Here is a 20,230-nt window from a genome sequence, read left to right as displayed (position 1 = left end):
AAATCCCAAATACTTACTAAGGCACAAGATTCTACAGCTCCAAACAAACAATAAAAAACTTCAATAAAAACAATTTGAAAAGTAAACAATGCACAACATGTATCAGAGATAGTAGGAACTGCAGATGCTGGAAAATCGGAGATAACAAGGTGTAGAGCTGGATGAACACAGCAGGCCAAGCAGCATCAGAGGAGCAGGAAAGCTGACGTTTCGGGTCTAGACCCTTCATCAGAAATGGGGGAGGGGAAGGGGGTTCTGAAATAAATGGGGAGAGAGGGGGAGGCGGATAGAAGATGGATAAAGGAGAAGATAGGTGGAGAGGAAACAGACAGGTCAAAGAGGCGGGGATAGAGCCAGTAAAGGTGAGTGTAGGGGGGGAGGTAGGGAGGAGATAGGTCAGTCCAGGGAGGACAGACGGGTCAAGGGGGCAGGATGAGGTTAGTAGGTAGGAAATGGGGGTGCAGCTTGAGGTGGGAGGAGGGGATAGGTGGGAGGAAGAACAGGTTCGGGAGGCTGGGACGAGCTGGGCTGGTTTTGGGATGCGGGAGGGGGAGGGGAGATTTTGAAGCTTGTGAAATCCACATTGATACCATTGGGCTGCAGGGTTCCCATTCAGAATATGAGTTGCTGTTTCTGCAACCTTCGGGTGGCATCGTTGTGGCACTGCAAGAGGCCCAGGATGGACATGTCATCTGAGGAATGGGAGGGGGAGTTGAAATGGTTTGCGACTGGGAGGTGCAGTTGTTTAGTGCGAACCGAGCGTATGTGTTCTACAAAGCGGTCCCCAAGCCTCCGCTTCCCTGATGTAGAGGAGGCCACAACGGGTACAGCGTATGCAGTATACCACATTAGCAGATGTGCAGGGAAACTAAGCGGAGGCTCGGGGACCGCTTTGCAGAACACCTACGCTCGGTTCGCACAAAACAACTGCACCTCCCAGTCGCGAACCATTTCAACTTCCCCTCCCATTCCTCAGACGACATGTCCATCCTGGGCCTCCTGCAGTGCCACAATGATGCCACCCGAAGGTTGCAGGAACAGCAACTCATATTCCGCTTGGGAACCCTGCACCCTAATGGTATCAATGTGGATTTCACCAGCTTCAAAATCTCCCCTCCCCCTACCGCATCCCAAAACCAGCCCAGCTCGTCCCCGCCTCCCTAACCTGTTCTTCCTCCCACCTATCCCCTCCTCCCACCTCAAGCTGCACCCCCATTTCCTACCTACTAACCTCATCCTGCCCCCTTGACCTGTCTGTCCTCCCTGGACTGACCTATCTCCTCCCTACCTCCCCACCTACACTCACCTTTACTGGCTCCATCCCCGCCTCTTTGACCTGTCTGTCTCCTCTCCACCTATCTTCCCCTTTATCCATCTTCTATCCGCCTCCCCCCTCTCCCTATTTATTTCAGAACCCCCTTCCCCTCCCCCATTTCTGATGAAGGGTCTAGACCCGAAACGTCAGCTTTCCTGCTCCTCTGATGCTGCTTGGCCTGCTGTGTTCATCCAGCTCTACACCTTGTTATCTCTAATGCACAACATGTACATGGCTTATCTTCTAACATCCAGAATAAACATTTAATAAAATATGAATTAACAGAAAAGGTTTGGTTGAGCAACCTCACAGCGCATATCAAATGGCAGATGTGGTCATGACAGATCCAAAGCTTTCTCAGCAACCCACCCAAACCTTAGTGACACCCTGGGTTACAAAAGCTCATTAAAACTGTCTTCTTCACAATGAAATTCAATTCTTCACTTTTGAAGATCAAACCTCCAGATTTCCTCAAAGGTTTCCCCAGCTCAGACCAACTCAATGGCTGCTCACCTCCCAGTAGTTCAATGTCTTCTTCTAAGACTGTGTTCTACTGAACTCACAAAGCTGAACTCAAGCTTTTAATTACTCGCATGACTTTGTCTCATTTGCAGACAGCCAGCACCACTTAGCTGGCACAGTTCCTGAAATTTTCTAAACTCCACTTTCATGGGCTACACCAAGCAAATACTGCATTCAGGCTTCTTTCAGCCCCAAATTTCAGCTGCAGCAAACTGCTCCCAGGATTTCAAAGAGCTCCCGGCTTCTCATAGCTAACAGCACTTGTGAGTCAAACAAGTGTGTGGGAAACTTCATTCATTGGAACCAATAATCAGAGGAAAGTTGAGCCCATAAATAGAATGAACAGAAGTGGTGAAAATTTGTTCCTTCAAACGCAGGCTGTTCTCTTTTTATATACTTACTGCTGTTAGGCTCACAGTAGCAAATAAAGGAGAGAAGCAGCCTGTGGTTGGAGCAGCAGAGGGAGGATAGTAGTAATGGAGAGCAAAGCTACTGCCCTGGATTAGTGATTGGAACCATGTAGAATTCATTGGCTGTGGGATCCTTGATTGGGATTGTTAACCTGACCTAATCAGGGAACCCTGGCTGACAGATATAAACAGGTGATTATCCTTATTCTCTCCCTTTACTTTTTCTTCACGTAAGCGTTGCCCTTTTCAGGTTTTGCTTCATAATGGTTCACTGGCCACACGAGTGTTTTATCCTGGTGGTGGAAATACTGAATAAAGTTCTTGTTCAATGGCGCCTTTTTTACTGAGTCACTGCACACACATGCAAAACACTGGTGATGTGGGGAAAAAGTAAGCACTACTTCTATACAATGGTAGTGTGGTGGATGAGAAAAAGAAAGAGAAAAAAGAAAGAAAAGAAAATTAGAACAGGGGATTCAGAGAGTCCTGACTTCAGAGACTGAGTCAGGGGTGGCTGGTCACAGCCAGTGTTCTGTGCACATATAAGTAAAACCCAGTCTCTGTGCAGTGAAAGGGAAGGAGAGGCCATGGTGCTAGGCTGCTTTAGGACAGGAAGCATGCCAGGTGAGTTCAGGGCCTGGGAAATGAGGCTTCCAAAATGACAGGGGAGACAGGCCTGTGGGGGGGTGGGGTATCAATGTCTGTGTGGAATCGAGGCTGGCCAGCTGGAGCAAAAGTGGAGGGGAATCAGAGACGGACTGCTATGAGGATGAGGGATAGAAAAATGGGGAGAAGAGATTCAACAAGAAAGTCTACAAAGTGAAGTAGGGTGCTGCAAAGTGGAAAGAGATGCTGCAGGGAGGAGAGAGGAGTTGCAAAAAGGAGACCATTTCTGCAAAGGGGAGAGAAGGTCACAAAATGGAGAGAGGACCTGAAAAGGGTGAAGAGGGACTGTATTTGGGGGAGAGGGACCACAAAGGAGAACAAGGGACTGCAGAAAGGGGTAGGAGATGAAAAAGGAGAGTGATGGGCTGCAAAGATGAAGATTTGCATTTATGCTTTATTATAGAATTCACTGAATCCCTCCAATGCGGAAACAGGCCATTCAACACAACAACCCCATACACACTCTCCAAAGAGCATCCCAACCAGACTCATCCCTATCCTTATAAGGCTGCATTTCCCATAGCTAATCCATCTGGACCACACATCCCTGGACACAATGGGTAATTTAGCATGGACAATTCACCTAACCTACACGTCTTCGGACTGTGGGACGAAACCCACGTAGACACGGGGAGAATGTGCAATCTTCACACAGACACTTGCCTGAGGCTGGAATTGAATCTGGGTCCCTGGCGCTGTGAGGCACCAGTGCTAACCACTGACCCACAGTGGTATTTAATTATACCATATATATCATATATTATAATATTAGTTATTATTTATTTATTATACATTATAATATCTAATTTATATAACAATCTCTGCCTCAACAAAAGAACTGGTCATTGACTTCAGGTTGACATGCCCCTGTCCATTTCAATGGTGCTGAGGTGGTGGTCGAGAGATTCAAGTTCCTCGGAGTAAATATCACCAAAAGGCTATCCCGGTCCACACATGTCAATGCTATACTCAAGAAAGCACACCAACAACTCTACTTCCTCAGAAGGCTAAGGAAATGCAGCACATCTACAATGACTCTTACCAATTTTTACAGATGCACCACAGAAGTTTTCCTATCTGCATGCATCACAGCATGGTATGGCAACTGCTCTTTCCAAAACCACAAGAAATTACACAGAGTTGTGAGCACAGCCCAGTCCATCACAAAAAAAAGCCTTCCTTCTACTGACACCATCTACACTCCTTGCTGCCTCGGGAAAGCAGCAAACATAAGCAAAGACCCCTCCCACCCTGGTTATACACTCTTCCAACCTCTTCCATTGGGAAGAAGATACAAAAGTTTGAAAACACGTACTAAAAGACTTAAGAATAGCTTCTTCACTGCTGTTATCAAACTTATGACTAGAGTTCTCATGTATTAAAGTTGATCTTTCTCTGAACCTTCTTTGTAGCTGTAACATTATATTCTGTTTTCTGTTCTCTTACTCTGGTGTACTTGTGTAAGGTATAATTTGTCTGGTTAGCATACAAAACAATACTTTCCACTGTATATCAGTGCTTGTGACAATAATAAATCAAATCACTGTGCGACCACATTTCAAAACATCTCAATACGATACAAATTGTGAAAAATGCATTGACTGTGTTGGAGCCATATGTATAACCACGTAGCAGTGACCTCACATGTCCATGGGAAGTACCTTTAGATTGATGGCTATTTCTATATAAAAATATATTTCAGTGTTCATTTGAGAAAACAATGTTTCTAACTTAGTCCTGTTATCATTAATTACTATAATGTCATGAGAGTTAATGATTTCCTTGTGAGTTGTAGCCTTATGTTTAATGGAGCAGGCAGGATAATTGTGGATATTGACAAATTCTTTTCATTTTGCCTCTGTGTGAGCCCAAATACCCCATATGTTAACACAAATTCAGAAGCTAATGTTACTACAGTAGTACATCAGCAAAACAAAAAATGCTGCGGAGGTGCCAGTGTTGGACTGGGGTGGACAAGGTCAGAAGTCAGACAACACCAGGTTATAGTCCAACAGGTTTATTTGAAATCACAAGTTTTCAAAACGTTGTCCCTTTGTCAGGTGTAAGTGAGAGTAAAGAGGAGCTGCTGAAAACCAAAAAAAAATCAAATATCAACAGTATCATGCAAAATAAAACTGTCAAGAAGACCCCTGAAAAAAAGCATTTGATTTGAAATGGAGCCACCTCTTTCAATGACTGTTCCTGTCCTCATGACTAAAACTGATCCTTTAACTCCAGTCTAATGGACTGTGAACTGTTTTGAGTAACCTATTAAGACATTCTCACTTGATGATGTAATTATCTCTCTGCGTCAATCAATCGGTTCATAGGTCATTCCTTCACTTGCTATTCAGCTGTTAACATTTTAGATCACTTGCAAAGACTTGTTATTCAGCCTGTCAACACCCCACTACTACTTACCCCAGTACTAATCTGTTAAATACTCTTAACTACCTGGGATTATTTTGCCATTATCTCTCCGCCTATGTATTCTGTGCCTGTGTGTTTCCCTCTGCTTCACCTGATGAAGGAGCAGCGCTATGAAAGCTTGTGATTTCAAATAAACCTGTTGGACTATAACCTGATCCCATGTGACTTCTGACCTTGTCCACCCTAGTCCAACACCGGCACTGCCACGTCACAATATTTGATATTTTAGCAGTGAATAACAAAGATACTGCCAGCCACCTGGCTTACTACATTAGATTACATTAACCCGTGTACATCAGTGAGCTCATGATAGCATCCATTCATGATCTTCAGATGTAGAGAACGCACCCGCTCGTGATACTGAGGTCACTATGCAGTGCTGTATTAGCTGCTCAGGCATTGGCAAATGGAATTGTTTGCACAAAGATAAATGTTTCTTTTTGTTCATTAATGGGATGTTGATATTACTGGGTAAGCCAACACTAAGGCCCACCCATTATTGCCCTGGAGAAGGTGGTGGTGACCTGCCTTCTTGAACTGCTGCAAGCCTTGGGTGTAGGCACACTCAGAATACTTTTAGGAAGGGAGTTCAGGAAAGTCAGGAATGGTGTGTGGATTCAAGAGGAATTTGCCATGTGGTGGTGTTCCCATGCATCTGCTACCCATGTCCTTTTTGATGGCAGAGTTTGTAGGTTTGAAAAGTGCTGTCGAAGGACCCTTGGTGAGTTGATTCAGTGTATCTTGTAGATGGTACATACAGCTGCCACTGTGCCAGTGGTGGAGGGAATAAATGTTAAGGGCAGAGGATGGGTTGCCAATCAAGAAGGTTTCTTGGTCTTGAATGGTGTTGAGTTTCTTGAGTTTTGCTGTTCCAAGCAAAAATATTCCATCTCACACCTGACCTGACCCTGTAAATACCGGACAGGTTTGGAAAGTGTACTTTCTACTTTATAGTAAACCTGAGCGGTGAGACGTTACTCAATTTCGTTTTATTCAGGTTGAGTGCGCGTTCACCTTCCTAAATCTCTAGCAGGATTGAGGGAGACCCTACACCACAGGGACTACAACAGATTAAGGCTGAGGTTCACCAATACCTTCTTTAACGATGATTCGGGATGGCGTATAAATTCCATCTAGATGCACCCCTCAAAAAAAACACAAAATACAAATAATTGCATTTACTTATATAATTCCAAAATATTTGTGCATTTTGTTTGCACTATAAACTGAAATCAACGTAAAAGCGTGATGTAAATAAAACCAAAAAACTTCATGTCAGAAAATATGTTCAATATTTCTATATGTAATAATATAACAAGCGGAATGGTGAACACCCCCCTACAGCTGCTTGTTACACTCTAGCAGCTGACGACTTTTCTGAGCAATTTCAGGTGTCCATCAGGTATAATCTCCAAATTTCTTTTGTAACTGTCCGTCATTTCGGTCAGACTAACATGCGATTGCGTAAAATAGGCGTGGGGGGAGTCCCATTACATACTGTGAACTCCAAGTCTTGAAAACTTCCGCCTTGTGCTGGGAGAGAGTGGAGCAGAAATTAGTTATCAGAAGTAAAAACACAACGATCAGATCAAAGGCCGAGGCAGTGTTCTCTGCGGTGTACAATGGCCACAAAGTTACCAACTCGAGAAGAGTTTGAAAGTTGGAGACCTCAGGAGCTAGCAGAATTCCTGCGACTGGTAAGACGGAACTTTCCTCCCGTTTAAATACAAATTTCATACAGACTTAAGTAACTGTTAAACCATCGCCTTCGTTTCACTTTAAGAATTGTTAATACACAGCGATTGCTCACAAAAACGAGACAAGATAAATGAGAATATACAGAAAAAAACTGCAGTAAATATTTAAGGCAATCCAGGAAGTACTGCAAGGTTACTTAGTTGTTCGGGGGGAAAAAAACATTACTGTGGACAAGCAGTGCCGTTGGAGGATGAGATGTGACCTCTTGTTGACATACTTATTCCAATTATTAACCTAAAGTACATTGTTAATTATGCAACAAATATATCACTTGGGCTTAAATCAATTGTGACTTGTTTTCTAACCTTTGGACAAGCTAACATTTGAGGCTAAATGCTTCCTTGTTTCTCACTTATGCACAGAATAATTTAAGTGAACCTGCCAGTGTGGTGGAAAGGCACAACATTTCTGGGACAATGCTTTTGGTAAGTTTAATGATAAAAGTATACTGTCCTTCATAAAGTTGAAATGTCATCTTTATTTGTCCTTGGAGTTTTAAACTTACATGTCTCTTCATAGAGGCATACAACATGGAAATGGACCATTTGGTCCAATCAGCCCATGCTGACCATAATCTCAAACTAAACTAGTTCCACCTGCCTGCGCTTGGCCCATATCCCTCCAAACATTTCTTATTCATGTTCTTATCTGAATGTCTTTTAAATGTTGTAACTGTACCCACATCCACCATTTCCTCTGGAAGTTCATTCCACACATGAGCCACTTTTTTTAAAAAAAAATGCCCTGAATGCCTTTTTTTTAAAATCTTGTTCCTCTGATCTTAAAAATATGGCCCCTCATCTTGAAATCCCCCGCTCTAGGGAAAAGACACCTGCCATTTACCTAATCTATACCCCTCATGATTTTATAAACCTCTATAAGGTCATCCCTCAACATCCTACGCTCCAGTGAAAAATATCCAGCCTTTTCTTATAACTCAAACCTCTATTCCTGGGAACATCTTGGTAAATCTCTTTTGAACCCACTCCAGTTTAATGATATCCTTCGTATAACTGGGTGACAGAACTGGACACAGTACTCCAGAAGAAGTCTCGCCAATGTCCTGTACAACCTCACATGACAACCCAACTCCTATACTCAAAGGTCTGAGCAATGAAGGCAAGCATGCTAAACACCTCCTTAAGCACCCTGTCTATATGTGACGCCAACTTTCAAAAAATTATATACCTGAGCTCTAGATCTTTCTCTTCTACAACACTACCTAAGACCCTACTTTTAATTTTATAAGTCCTGCCCTTGTTTGTTTTACCAAAATGCAATACCTCCCATTTATGCAAATTAAACTCCATCTGCCACTCCTCAGCTCATTGACCCAATTGATCAAGATCTCTTTGTAATCTTAGGTAACGCATCTTCATTGTCCACTGTACTGCCAAATTTAGTGTCATCCACAAACTGACTAAACATGCCTTCTATATATTCTCATTCAAATCATTTAAAGAAATACCACGCAGAACCTTGTCAAAAGCTCTACTAAACAAGTAAACAATGTCTACCGATCTGCCGTCATCAGTCTTCTTAGTTACTTCCTCAAAAAACTCAAGCAAGTTTGTGAAGACATGATTTCCCTCACACAAAACCATACTGACTATCCAAATCATTCCTTGCCTTTCCAAATGCATTTAAATCCTATCTTTCAGAATCACCTCAAACAACCTACCCACTACCAAAGTCAGACTTACTGGTCTATAGTTCCCAGGCTTCTCCTTGCATCCCTTCTTAAACAAAGGCACAACATTAGCCACTTGTCAGTCTTCTGGCACCTTACCCGAATTTATGGACAAACCAAATATTTCTGCAAGGGGACTCATGGTTTCCTCCCTAACTTCCACAATGTCTTGGGTTCCCCTAGATCAAGTCCCAGAGATTTATCCACCTTTATATTTGCTAAGACCTCTCGCACTTCCTCTTCTGTAATGTGAACTGTTTTCAAAACATCAATATTTATTTCCCTGTGTTCTCTAGTCTCCATTTCTTTCTCAACAGTAAAACCTGTTGCAAAATATTCCTATAATATCTCTCTCATCTCCGAAGTTCAACTCCATACTCTCTCTCTCGAATTGCTGTCTTACTCACAATGTATTATGTAGAATATTTGGATTATCCTTAATTTTATTTGCCAAGGCTATCTCATATCCTCTCTTTGCCTTCCTGATCTCCGTCTTAAAAATGCCCCTACACTCTTTATACTGTTCAATAGGTTAATTTGGAGCCAGTTGTCTATATGTAATATGATTCTTCTTTACTCTTGACTAGAACCACAATATCTTTATTCATCCATTGTTCTCTAATCCTACCAGCTGTACCTTTTTACTCTCACAGGAACATAATGACTATGAACTCTCGCTATCACACTTCTGAAAGCCTCCCACTCATCAGACATCTCTTTACCTGTGAACAATCTACTCCAATGAATTTTGAAAGTTCTTGTCTCCTACAATTTAACATTTGCCTTACTCCAATTTAAAAACTTTTTTAAACTTTTTTATGGAAGGCTTATCCTTTTCCATAACTATTTTAAAACAAATAGAATTATGATCACTAGACAAAAAGTGTTCCTCTGCTATCACTTCAGTCACTTCCCTGCCTTATTTCCCAAGAGAAGATCAAGTTTTGCTCCTTTTCCAATAGAAACATTTACATATTGATAAAGAAAATTTTCTTGAACATATTTAACAAGTTCTTCACCATCCAAACCTTTGACACTATGGTGGTCCCAGGCAATGTTTGGAAAATATAAAATCATCAACTATTACAACCTTATTATTCTTACGTATATCTGAGATCTCTCTACATATTTGTTCTTCAATTTCCCTCTGACTGTCGGGGATCTATAATAGAATCACAACAAGGTGATCGTTCCTTCTTATTTCTAACTTCAACCCGTACATTTTCACTGGATGATTTTTCAGAAATATCTTCTCTAGTTACAGCAGTAATGTTTTCCTTAATCAAAAATGCCACATCCCCTCCTGTTTTATCTCTCTTTTTATCCTTACTATAGCATCTGAAATCTGGAACATTGAGCTACCGCTCCTGTCCATCCCTCAGCCAGGTTTCTATAATAACTATGATGTCCCAATCCCAAAAATGCCATGAGTTCATCAGCCTTACCCATTGCATTGAAATAAATGCAGTTTAATTGTTCAAAATTATTTCATTCTCTGACTTGCTCTTGTCTGTCTTTTCTAATTAACTTGTTCTTTTCAGATTCAAAACCATCCTCCTCTATCTTTCTATTTACTCTGCCATTACTTAGGATCCCCCAAATCCCTTTTAATAGTTTACAGTCTCCCTTAATAGAATGAGCAAATCTGCCTGCTAAGATATTGGTCTCTTTCCAGTACTGGTGAAACCCATCCTTTGTGAACAGGGATAACAAGGTGTACAGCTGGATGGACACAGCAGACCGAGCAGGAAAGCTGACGTTTCGGGCCTAGACCCTTCTTCAGAATCTTTACTGCCCCAGAAGAATTCCCAATGATCCAGGAACCTCAATCCCCTCTTCAACCATTGATTTATTTCCTTTATCCTTTATTCTTTCCCTCATTCGAGCTTGGCACCGGGACTAAACCAGAGGTCAATGTGTCATGCATTGTTCAAAGTATCGCATGTCACAGTATTGCGCTTGATATACTACAATATAGCATTGGCTAAGACACCTTTTTTTTTAGAAATCACAGTGCTACAACTTAAAATACACCACTCAACAACAACTTGTACTTATATTGAATCCCTAATGTAATTGAACATCCAAAGATGCTTCACAGGAGAGTAATACAATAAAATTTAACGCTGCACCATTTAAGGAGATAATGGGGCTGATAAACAAAGTCTTGATCAAATAGCTGGGTCTTAAGTAGAATCTTAAAGGAGGAAAGAGAAGGGGAGATATTTAGGGAAGACATTTCAGATGTTAGGATCCTGGTTGCTGACGACTAACAGTGTGATTACAATCAGGGAGGCTCAAGACACCAGAAATGCAGGTGCACAGTTGTCTCAGAGGGTTGTGGGGTGAGACAACAATACAGAGATGGGGAGTGAAGAGGCCATGAGGCAATTTTAAAACCCAAGGACAAGAATTTTTTAATTGTGCATTGCTTCACCAGAAGTCAATGCTGATCAGTGAGGACAGTGGATATGAGGGAATAGATTTAGTATGACTCAGGACAAGGGAAACAGAGTCTTGAATTGACCTCAAATTTGTGGGGCATGTGAATGCAGACCGGCAATCCAGAATTGTCACTCAGTTAACGGTTCGCAATAAAAAGGGAAATCAATTAAATGAATCTTTTTTAGGAAACTGCATTGCTTATATGCTGCATTATTTTCACATAAGTTAAGGACTTAGGAACAGATTTTCAAAATCAATGAAACAGAAAATGCTGGAACGTTAAACCTGCTTGAACAGGATTAATAGCCAGAGATAAATTAGGGTCAGGGGAAAAGAGCAGTTTTCTCCACGAGCCTCTAAGAAAATTACCCACAAAGATCTATCTCTCTCTCTCTATGGTGTGGATTTCCCATTTCACGACTACCATTTGAATCTACTGTCAAGCCATTTGGATCTCTAGGCATGCAACAACGATGACTTTATCAAGAAGGATCAACAGACAAGGTCATTGATGTACATGCACAGATAGAAAACCAGGAATATATTTTGATTCTAGTTAATAGTTAACAGGGTGAAATAAATAATTGAGACATCCATATGGGATTGAGGTTGAAGCTGAAATAGCAGAACCAAACTTTTGAAAAAATATACTAAATTGAAATTGTCATTGTTTTTATCATAATGGGGAAATATGACTTTCCACAAATATGAAGTTAATTTTTCAGTGACAGTGAAGCCTGTTCAGCAATGATCAGATTAGTTCACCATTAAAACAGTTATATCTCATTCGACAGGTTACAGTTTTGTCAAGATTCTTTTACTTAGAGACTCAAATTATGCGTATGCAATCTCCTAAAGTTGCAGGCCAGTTCAGGAGGGTGCAGTGGCGGCATATATTGACAGGTTCATTAGGATTGCTGCAGTCACTGTTATTTGCATATTTGCATATTTGCAGCCCCTGTAGAATTTTGCTGTTAGATTTTTAACTTTCTGACCAGACATTGTACATCATGGGAGTAAAATTCCAACAATTTCCATAATAGGGCAATCAATCAACAGCACCAGTGTTGCCAGTTTTATGCCTGGGAAACCAGTTCAAGACCTAACCCAGTGTTTTCCCCAATAATGTAGACTTAGAAATTTGAACATTTGTGAAGAAATGCTTATTTTCACCCTTGTAGTTCAACTAAGAATCAGAGTAAAATCCCCAGAACACACCAGTGTCACTTGTGGATAAGTTCCATTGCATGGAAATCCTGCAAGTATTTTTCAGCAGAACTCCTGGATTAAAAAATGCAAAAAAAAGCTTTGATCATCCATTTCACCTTGGATTCCACTGATATCATGCCAGTGGTGTGACCAGAGAGCATATGGAATTCCATAGAGTTTACAGCATAGAAATAGGTCATTGATCCCATTCATTTGAATTTAGGAGAATGACTGACTGGTGACCTTATTGAAGTAAACAAGATTCATAGGGGGTTCAACAGAGTCGATGCGGTGAGGTTGGTTACCCTTGTCGGGGAGTCTAAAACCAAAGGACATACCCTCAGAGTAAGGGGTCACCCATTTAAGACAGAGATGAGGAGGAATTTCTTCTCACTGAGTGAATTTACAGAATTCTTTACTGTAGCATGCTCTAGAGGTTGGGTTGTTAGGTATATTCAAGGCTAAGACAAACTTGTAGTTGGTAAAAGAATCAAGGTTATGGTGAAAAGACAGAAAAATGAAGTTCATGATTATCAGATCAGCCATGGACTCATTTAATGGTAGAACAGAGTTGATGGTCTGAATGGTCTACTTCTGCCTCTCTCTTATTGACTAACTAGACCATGAGGACATGTTTTGCTCGATGACAACCTTCCTCCTACCCGACTTTACCTAACCTTGGAATACCTTGTTGTACCTTTCTCCTCATTATTATCTTGCTTCCTATTAAATATATCAATTCTATTAGCCTTAACTATTCCATGTGACAGCTAGTTCCTCATTTAAACCACTCTCTGGGTAAAGAGGTTTCTCCTGAGTATTTCATTGGCTGTACTAATGACTATTGTATTTATCACCCCTAGTTTTGGACTTCCTGACACATGCAAATATTTGCTACTGTTCAACTTTCAAAAAGCTTCATAAAACACCAAGGGTCATCCTACTAGCTTGCTTTTACTGGAGAAAGGATCGCCAACTGACTTAGTTTTTCCTGATATGTGTAACCTCTCAATTTTGGAACAGTCATTTTTGCAGCTTCTGGAGCACCTGAACATTTTTTGTTTTGCAAGATAAGAGACCAAAATGGCGCACAGTACTTTAACTTTGCTCTAACCAAAGTTCTATATAGGTTTAACATAATGGGCAGAATTTAATACAAAGACAGTGGCTCCCAAAGATGGGATGGCAATTGGGTGCCACTTTCACTTCCACGTTGGGAGCACAATGCACGCAATCTCAGTGTGAATTTTAAGTGCGCATGGTGGGAACATGTCCCATATGTAACCATAAGTGTTGGGGGATCACTGTCAGCAGCCTGTCTCCTTACGTGCTGCTGATGTTGGGATTGCAACAAGGCACAGTAAGAAACATTAAGTAGTGTTGAGGGCAGAATAGTGCCATGGGTACTGAGATACTGTTACAGACCACACACGTACATAACGTTTCAAATATGTTTTGTAGAGTTGACTCAAGTGCATGGTGTTCATTTGTTGGGATGACTTCATTTGGAAGGTATATTTCACTGTTATGTTTCCTATTTGGCAGTCTTTGCTGAATGAAAGAGACTGAAGAACATCTCAGCTGTGTAAGCATTGATGTGCAGTGTGTTAGAGGTCAGCATTTATTAGATGTGGTGTGACTTAATCCCAATGTTACACAATATACCTGCGTGCAGTGTATGTGATGACATCCCCACAAATGACTCGACAACCAGAATGTCACACTTATCGATGACCAATCATGGCCTTAGCGTTATGAGCAAGGAACTGAGAGATAGCTCATGGTAGTATCAGTGATTAGAGTGTCAGTGCAAAGCTGGTAGCCCAAGAGGCATAATCTCTTTTTTAATCCCATATTGAAACAGTTCCATCCTTTGTTTCATTGTGGGCCGAAGGGTCTGTGCTGTGCTGTACTGTACTGTTCTATGTTCTTTGGCAACCTAGTGGGTAGGGAACATGTGTAGTGAGATAGCTCTGGTTAGAAGCTTTTGTCATCATCTTCTGAAGAGGTTAACTGCTCCTCCATAATTCTTCTTCCCTTTGCAATGCCACATTATGCAAGGCACAACAAACATGACAGTTCTGGACGCCATCTGTGTTGCATGTTGTAAAGCTCCGCTGGACCCAGGGGCCATGTTTTATACAATCTCTGTGATTGACCTTGAGAAGCAGTGTACTGTGTGGTAACACTCCTCCCCTGATGACACACTCTTATCATTATCCACAACCTGAAGAGAGAGCCCTTATCAACCAGGAATCAATCCTGCATTTGGTAAGGGACCTCCAGTATCTGTGGTACTTATGAGTATCTCTAAGATGTATGAATCATGAGAGGTCCCTGAGAAATGAGCACATTGTTTCCCTGGAGTCATAGACAACTTGAAATTAAAGTGAGGGGGAAACCGTTTCCGAGTTACAAATGCAGCTGGCTGTTCCCAGGCAACTCAAATGGCTGTGTGGGTGCAGTTAAATACGCCCTGCATGTCTGGGAATTGCTCTGCCCCAGTGGCCTGGCTATCAGCATCTGTTGTGAATTTGATGAATTTATTGGCCCTTCTGAACAGGGTTTTGGTTATGTCCCAAACACATCTGTGTTGTAACCTGGGTAATGCCACACGTGCCTCTCTGGGGCACTGGAATAAGCTGTGTGAGTAAAAGTTTAGGACCATGGTTCCCTGGATGGTGACTGGCATGGGCTATCCTCTAATGTCATGGGACTGCAAGTCTTGTTGTAGGAGTGCACTCAAGTCAGTGACTGTCTCCCAGGAAAGCCTTTGTCATCTCCAACAAGTGTATGTTCTGAAAATGTGCTGAGCGGCTGACCACCCAATGTACTTTGCCACTGAATACAGCCATGGGTGTTTCCTTCCAAACTGCCTGTCATTGATCGTAGGCATTGTGGCTTATGTTATTGTGTAACCAAGATCCTACTCTCGTGAAACCTTTCCTACATCACCCGAGGTTGCAGAAAGATTGAGTGTGTGAGACTCATTGTGCATTTGCAATGTGAACTGGGAGGGGATGCCAGGTGATGATATGAGCACCTCTATTGATAAGGCTTTCATGCCATGAGTAGATGCAGTGGACCAATGAGAATGCAAGACCTTTCCATGGACCATAGCCAGAACTCCACCCATTCCACAATGGCATCCTTGAGACTTCTGATCATTTTGAAAGTAAATGTCTATGAGCAGCACCTGAACTCCATCAAAGTAGTACTTTCTTAGCAGCCAAGTCCAAGAGGTAGTGGTAATGTCCCGATCTCAAAGCCAGAAGACCTGGGTTCAAGTCCCCCTGTTCCAGAGGTGTGCGATAACATGTCTGAATAGGTTGATAACAAAATACCTTAGCAGCCACATTGACAGATGAAAATATTGTGATCCTAATGTTGGTTGTGCCTTGCTTCAAATTCTATGCTCCTTCCTTGCCTGTTGACCTGCCATGTTTAGTTCATTACCTCCCTTAGACACACAGGATGAATCCACTGCAGGGATAGGCCTCACCCTGTAGACCAGAGCCTGGCTTCTTTCAGATACCTGCCCCAAACCTACCAGTGCCTTGCTGAGCTGCTGCTTCAGGACCTGAGCACAAACCCCTCCCTTTTGACTACCCGACCATTGCATCATTTGAAGACACGGACACCATCATCTCCAACCCCATTTGCCTTTGCCTGTGCTGCTGAGACAAAGCCTCACCTGAGGTCAAACAACTGAACAACCTTGCCTGATTCACACCGTCTTTAAGCTGCCAGGAAACAGGGAGCACAAGTTTCCTGCCCATCACCGACTTAATCTTGAAGGTTGGACTGAATTTGATGAGCTTCCCAATGAAGGAGTGTTTGTTACGTGCAAATGTGTGACTAGTACAGCATGAGGCCTGTCACAAACACACTGCTGACTTAATTTCTGCATTCCAAGCTGTTAATAGGGAAAGCAAATCTTCAGCTCCTCCTTAATTCAGTCAACATACATACTCTGTTCTTGCAAACAAAGCTCTGCCCTGCCTCCCCCAAAATTTCTGCTCTTCATACATATGCTCATCAAAAGCTCTGAACCCCAGTGCTTTGTTACCATTTTCTGGCCATTTCTCTATCAATATCAGCTTTATAATCTGAAATAATTCTGACAGTAGTCTCATTGTATGGTGCTGCACCAAGCAGGCAATTTGGGCCTTTGTGCCTGTGCCAGCTCTCTGGCAGAACTATCCAATTAGTTCCACTCATCTGCTCGTTCCCCATTGCCCAGTAACTACTTTCCCTTAACATCATTTTAAAATTAGAAGAACTTGAAGTTGCTCCGTTGTGTAAAGTTTAACATCCAACTGAACAATGTCTAATTACGTTGTGACGGAAGCATAAGAACAAAAACAAATGATAAAATGCCGCAAGTTGAAGATTCATCAAGTGTGTGAAATGGCTTCGAGAATAATTATGCTGAATTATAAGGATTTGTCAAGTGTGCTACTACCTCCGTTAGGAAGTATTGGAATGAAAAAGTGCAGATTGGAGACATGAAGTGGCTTCACTTCCTGTCTTTGTTCATTTTAATGAAAAATGTCGCATATTGGGGTTTACTTCACTCGTCTTAACTTTTTGCTAAACTATTCCACAGCCCTCAAACTATGTCAAAACTGGGCTTTTGGCAATTGCTTCAATAAATTTGGGGCAGCACGGTGGCTCAGTGGTTAGCACTGCTACCTCACAGCGTCAGGGACCCAGGTTCAATCCCACCCTCAGGCGACTGTCTGTGTGGAGTTTGCACATTCTCCCTGTGTCTGCGTGGGTTTCCTCTGGGTGCTCTGGTTTCTTCCCACTGTCCAAAGATTGGCCATGGCTAGGTGGATTGGCCATGCTAAATTGCCCGTGGTGTTCAGGAATGTGTAGCTTAGGTGGGTTATAGGGGGATGGATCTGGGTGGGATTCTCCAAGGGTAGGCGTGGACTTGTTGGGTCAAAGGGGCTGTTTCCACACTGTAGGGATTCTATGATCTCTTCTATGAAAATGGTATTTATTAGGAGTTTTAAACTTTCCTGGTTCATGAAATTTAATTGATCATATTTTGCTAACATTTCTGCTCATAGTATGCAATTACAAATTGTAGATCTGCCGCACAGATATCTCCTCAGGTTCAATAATTCTTGAAGATGACTCTCACTGCCTTTATATTGAATAGCACAGGAGAAGATGTCAGGAATATAGCAATGTTACTCCCTTCTGTTCTAGACTGGATCATTCCTATCACTTGCTTTTGTTGCTCCTTCAATCTTTCTGAAGGCAGCCCTATCTAATAGCACTCTAATAGTAGACACAGGAACACTTGGTTTGATCTGCTGCTTTCTTCATTCACTGTAAAATGTGGTTACAATTAGTATGGTTTCAGTCCACAGATATTACAGTAATACACATGATCACTAACTTACTCCAGTGGGTCTTTCAGCTAATATAAAAGCATGGACTCATCCCTGCTTGTAGCCTCCTGTTACCCAAAATTCATAACTTCCCCACAGTGCAGAATCAGGCCATTCAGCCCACACTGACCCTCCAAACAGTGTCCCATCCTGACCCACTGCCATATCCTACCCTGTAATGCTGCATTTCCCATGGCTAATCCACCTAGCCTGCACATCCATGGACACTATGGGCAATTTAGCAAGGTCAGTCCACCTAACCTGCTCATTTTTGGACCGTGGGAGGGAACTAGAGCACCCGGAGGAAACCCACACGGACACGGGGAGAATGTGCAAACTCCACACAAACAGTCGCCCGAGGGCGGAATCGAACCCGGGTTCCTGGCGCTGTGAGGCAGCAGTGCTAACCGCTGAATCATCATGCTGCCCCTGCTGCGTCTTTGACTTGTTATTTAAAACCTTGTCTTCAAGGGCTAGCAGAGTTCAAAAGTCAACAACAAAATGCTGGATTACTTCTTGAGTGGCCAGATATTTTGTGGATGAATTGTTCACTGGATGGAATCCTCAACTGAGCAACTGTCAACACCACATTTTGAAATGCCTCTCATCATCCTGCGTATCCATCACTCAGCTTGCTGCTGTGCTTTAGAGCTAACAATGTTTTACTCAGGATCCACTGTTTAAAAACTGCCTAGATATTTCTATGGGAGAAGTGACCTAAGTATCCCAATCTTCCATTTTTAGCTAACAAACAGCAAAGTCAACTGAACCATTTTAAAGACAAAAACACCTAACAATTATCAGCTGTTACAAAGGAGTTGCCTATGCTGGACAGCCTCATGGGTTCAGTGAGAACGTTGTGGTTTTCGCACATCAGTCTATGTGCTTGAGCTTTTCTAGTGTCTCCTTGAGCAGAGCTGAAGATGCCTTTGTCAAAGCCGAGGTTGATGTCAAATCGAAATGCTCATTTATTTTGAAGCAGAATGAACAAAAATAAAAGCGGCTAATGATTGTAAATGTCTTCCACATCACTTCTTGTAATGACAAACCATGCTATGCTCTCCTACGTGAGGGACACTCTTTTCATTTTTGTCTCCTTTCAGGTCAGTTTCAAGTTGTGAAATAAAACCAACCTGCTTTCATTCTAATGTGTATCTGCAGCCCTGACAGGTTGAACATTTAACCCTTTGAGAACTAAGTTTAACTCGGAGTAGCATGATCAACATATTTGCATTCCGGTCCTTCCCAGGGTAACGTGTGGAACCATTGTAAAGGTTGGACAGACAGCAGTAATTGCCTGGAGAACTGACCTGCTAATATCCCCCATGCTTCACTTTTAACCTGTGTTTCAGGGACTTTGAGAAGGCTATCTAATGGGAACTGGAGCTATACCTCTTTAATGTTGATAAGGCATCACTGGGGATGTACTTCTATTATAACCTGAGCAAAGCGTGTGGCTTCTCAGTCCAACAGGAAGGCGAGTCTGGGTGACAAATGTACGAACAGTGAAGTCTTTCAACATTTGTTTCTTATCTTCCTCGTGGGGACAGAAGGAACAGGTTATTCTTCTGGACTGCATAAGAACTGTTCAGGCCTCCCCTGCCTCAGTCAAGACCTTTTTAGAAATGCCCTCTCTGTGACTTTGTGGATGCTAGGTATTATTCCACTTGTCTTCTCCTGCCTAATGTTACACTTTCACTCTGACCAACTGTTACTTTGTCATGATTTCAAACTTCATATCGAGTTGCCTCAGTTAGCCAGGTTTCCAGGCCAACATAGGCATTAAATTTGTTTTAATTTTATTTTCTGTGCACCTGTACTTGGATCTCCAAATTCAATGTGTACATTTGCTTTCAAATATTTGGAAATTTTCCATTCTCTATCAGACCTCCATACAACACCTCTCTAATTGCATTTCCAGTGTGAATTCTAGGTTGTACCGTTATTTTTTTTTAAATCTCTTATCAAATTGTCCTCTAACGCAACCTCTTACCTTACCATGACTGGCTCAATTCACTTGCACTTCACTTCCCAGATGCAATATGAAGTGATCGATTTGTCACAGTAATAGTACACTGGTAGCCTGTATCCCCATAACTTCATTTTTCTATGATTGGCTACCAATCCAATCTTAATTTCTTTTCAAATCTTTTTGAAGATGTGACATTCTGACACATTCACACTTATTGCTTATCTCTAGTTATTCTGAGAAGCTGTAGATGGAAGAACAAAGGCTGCTGTATTCTGAATGGTGTTGAGCTTCTTCAGTGATATTGTGACAGCACTTGTCCAGATAAATCATGAGTAATCTGTTGCACTTGTGATTTGAATTTTGTAAATTGTAAAGAGGTTTTGGGGAATGGATAGGGCTGGAGTGGGA

The 20,230-nt window shown here is 42.0% G+C and overlaps 1 protein-coding gene across 2 annotated transcripts in view; it reads left to right on the top strand.

The window, feature by feature from the left end:
• Nucleotides 1-6,810: 6,810 nt before the first annotated feature.
• The window catches only part of blnk (B cell linker), a 186,626-nt gene continuing 173,206 nt past the window's right edge, over nt 6,811-20,230 (top strand). Inside the window, exons 1-2 of one of the 2 annotated variants that reach the window (XM_048608674.1) lie at nt 6,811-7,040; nt 7,464-7,526. In XM_048608674.1, the coding sequence (XP_048464631.1) occupies nt 6,966-7,040; nt 7,464-7,526 (138 nt within the window). In that variant the 5' untranslated portion in view covers nt 6,811-6,965. The remainder of the gene's footprint in view (nt 7,041-7,463; nt 7,527-20,230) is intronic. The other variant, XM_048608673.1, reaches the window with a different exon arrangement.

This window comes from Rhincodon typus, chromosome 20 (assembly GCF_021869965.1).
Source record: "Rhincodon typus isolate 14 chromosome 20, sRhiTyp1.1, whole genome shotgun sequence".
NCBI lineage: Eukaryota > Metazoa > Chordata > Chondrichthyes > Orectolobiformes > Rhincodontidae > Rhincodon > Rhincodon typus.
Note: the sequence above shows the minus strand (reverse complement) of the source record. Positions and strands in the feature narration are given on the sequence as shown.